Below are 1,499 nucleotides of genomic sequence, written 5' to 3' on the forward strand. Positions count from 1 at the left end.
CCAAACGGAATCTAGGCTAAATTGCAAAGCCATTCTTCAAACCTGGCACAGACGCCTGAGCCCTGAATGTAAGTGTGTGTGGGAAAGGTATCGAAGTCTCTAGCGATCTAAAACACCACAGATGATTACCTTGTAGTGAAACATTCTGTGGGCGCTACAGCTGCCCTCCCTGAACTGATTATTTTCTTCTATTTACAGTAGTTACACCTAAACCTTAGCAGCTAGCTAGGCCTCAGCCTGTCCCTTTCCTTGGAGACTGCTGAAGGGAGGGATGTGAATGCCGAGACACACATACACATAGGAGAACACACACACACACCCAGACGTACCTGTAGACGTCGTTTTCAATGGGCAGCAAGTCGTAGCCCATGGCCTGGAAGGTGAGCTCATGCAGTACGGGGGAGACGGGGTCAAAAGCCCTGTCCAGGATGATCAGCTGAGAACGAGCCTTATCGGGACCCTGCCGAGAGAGAAGGATGGAGAGATAGAGGGGTAGAGGAGAGAGGTGCAGATTTACTCTGTGTCCTGATAGCTCCTACATCAAATATATATACAGTAATATAAATAATAATACATTTCATTTATAACACCCTTCCATTGAAAGCCAATTGCAAAGTGCTACCGTGAGGTGGGATCTTTTGTAGCTTGCTGGTTGTTTATTAAAGTAGCACACGGTAACAGTACATGTCAGGTTCATGTCTTCTATGTTCTCATATGTTCACTGCTAAAACATTTCCTTCTACCTCTAATCTAATAAACACTCGCTCCCCCATCCCTCCCTCACCTCCCCCATGGTGGGGTCATCTGCCTTGTAGGCGTCCAGTTTGTCCTGCAACAGCTGGGCCAGGGTGGCATTGTCTTTGTACTCCCTGAGCGAGAGAGAGAAAGAGTGGATGGAATTTAACAATATGCTTCTATCCCATTTACTGAACATATTAGCCCTGACCCCCTGTCAATGAGAGGTTGCCTCCCAAATGGCAACCTAGTCCCTATACTACTTCTGACCCGTTCCCAGTAGTTATCACTTAGGGAATAGGCTGCCATTTGGGACACAGTAATATTGCTTTTCCTGATGTCCCCATTGTCTGAGATGCGCCCCCTGTGTCTCACCCTCGGTATCTGACAGCAGGGTACTCCTTCAGGGTGGCACACAGGGTGGCAAGCTGGTCTGCCAGCCTCTCCATCACTGGGTTCTTCAGCTGGGTCTTATGGGGGCTGTAGAAACTTTGAAAGGCATCCGGGTTGTCCAGAGAGTATACCTGCACACACACACACACACACACACACACACACACACACACACACACACACACAATTTCATGAATCAAATCACAGGAAGAAACCTTGAGAGGACCCAGTTTTATGAGAGAGATCCCACAGTATATATGTTCTGTAATACTTTAACTGTACGTCATACCCTTGTGGCTCAGTTGGTCGTGCATGGCGTTTGCAACGCCAGGGTTGTGGCTTCGATTCCCACAGGGGACCAGAACGAAAAT

At 48.0% G+C, this 1,499-nt stretch overlaps 1 protein-coding gene across 1 annotated transcript; it reads right to left on the reverse strand.

The window, feature by feature from the left end:
• Nucleotides 1-329: 329 nt before the first annotated feature.
• LOC135532142 (syntaxin-binding protein 1-like) lies at nt 330-1,259 on the reverse strand (the record flags this gene model as incomplete). Its single annotated transcript, XM_064959769.1, has 3 exons — nt 330-460; nt 785-869; nt 1,111-1,259. Coding segments are annotated over 3 exons (365 nt in total), but the record flags the coding sequence as incomplete, so codon positions are not given.
• Nucleotides 1,260-1,499: the final 240 nt, after the last annotated feature.

Source organism: Oncorhynchus masou, unplaced genomic scaffold (assembly GCF_036934945.1).
Source record: "Oncorhynchus masou masou isolate Uvic2021 unplaced genomic scaffold, UVic_Omas_1.1 unplaced_scaffold_17435, whole genome shotgun sequence".
Classification (NCBI taxonomy): Eukaryota; Metazoa; Chordata; class Actinopteri; order Salmoniformes; family Salmonidae; genus Oncorhynchus; species Oncorhynchus masou.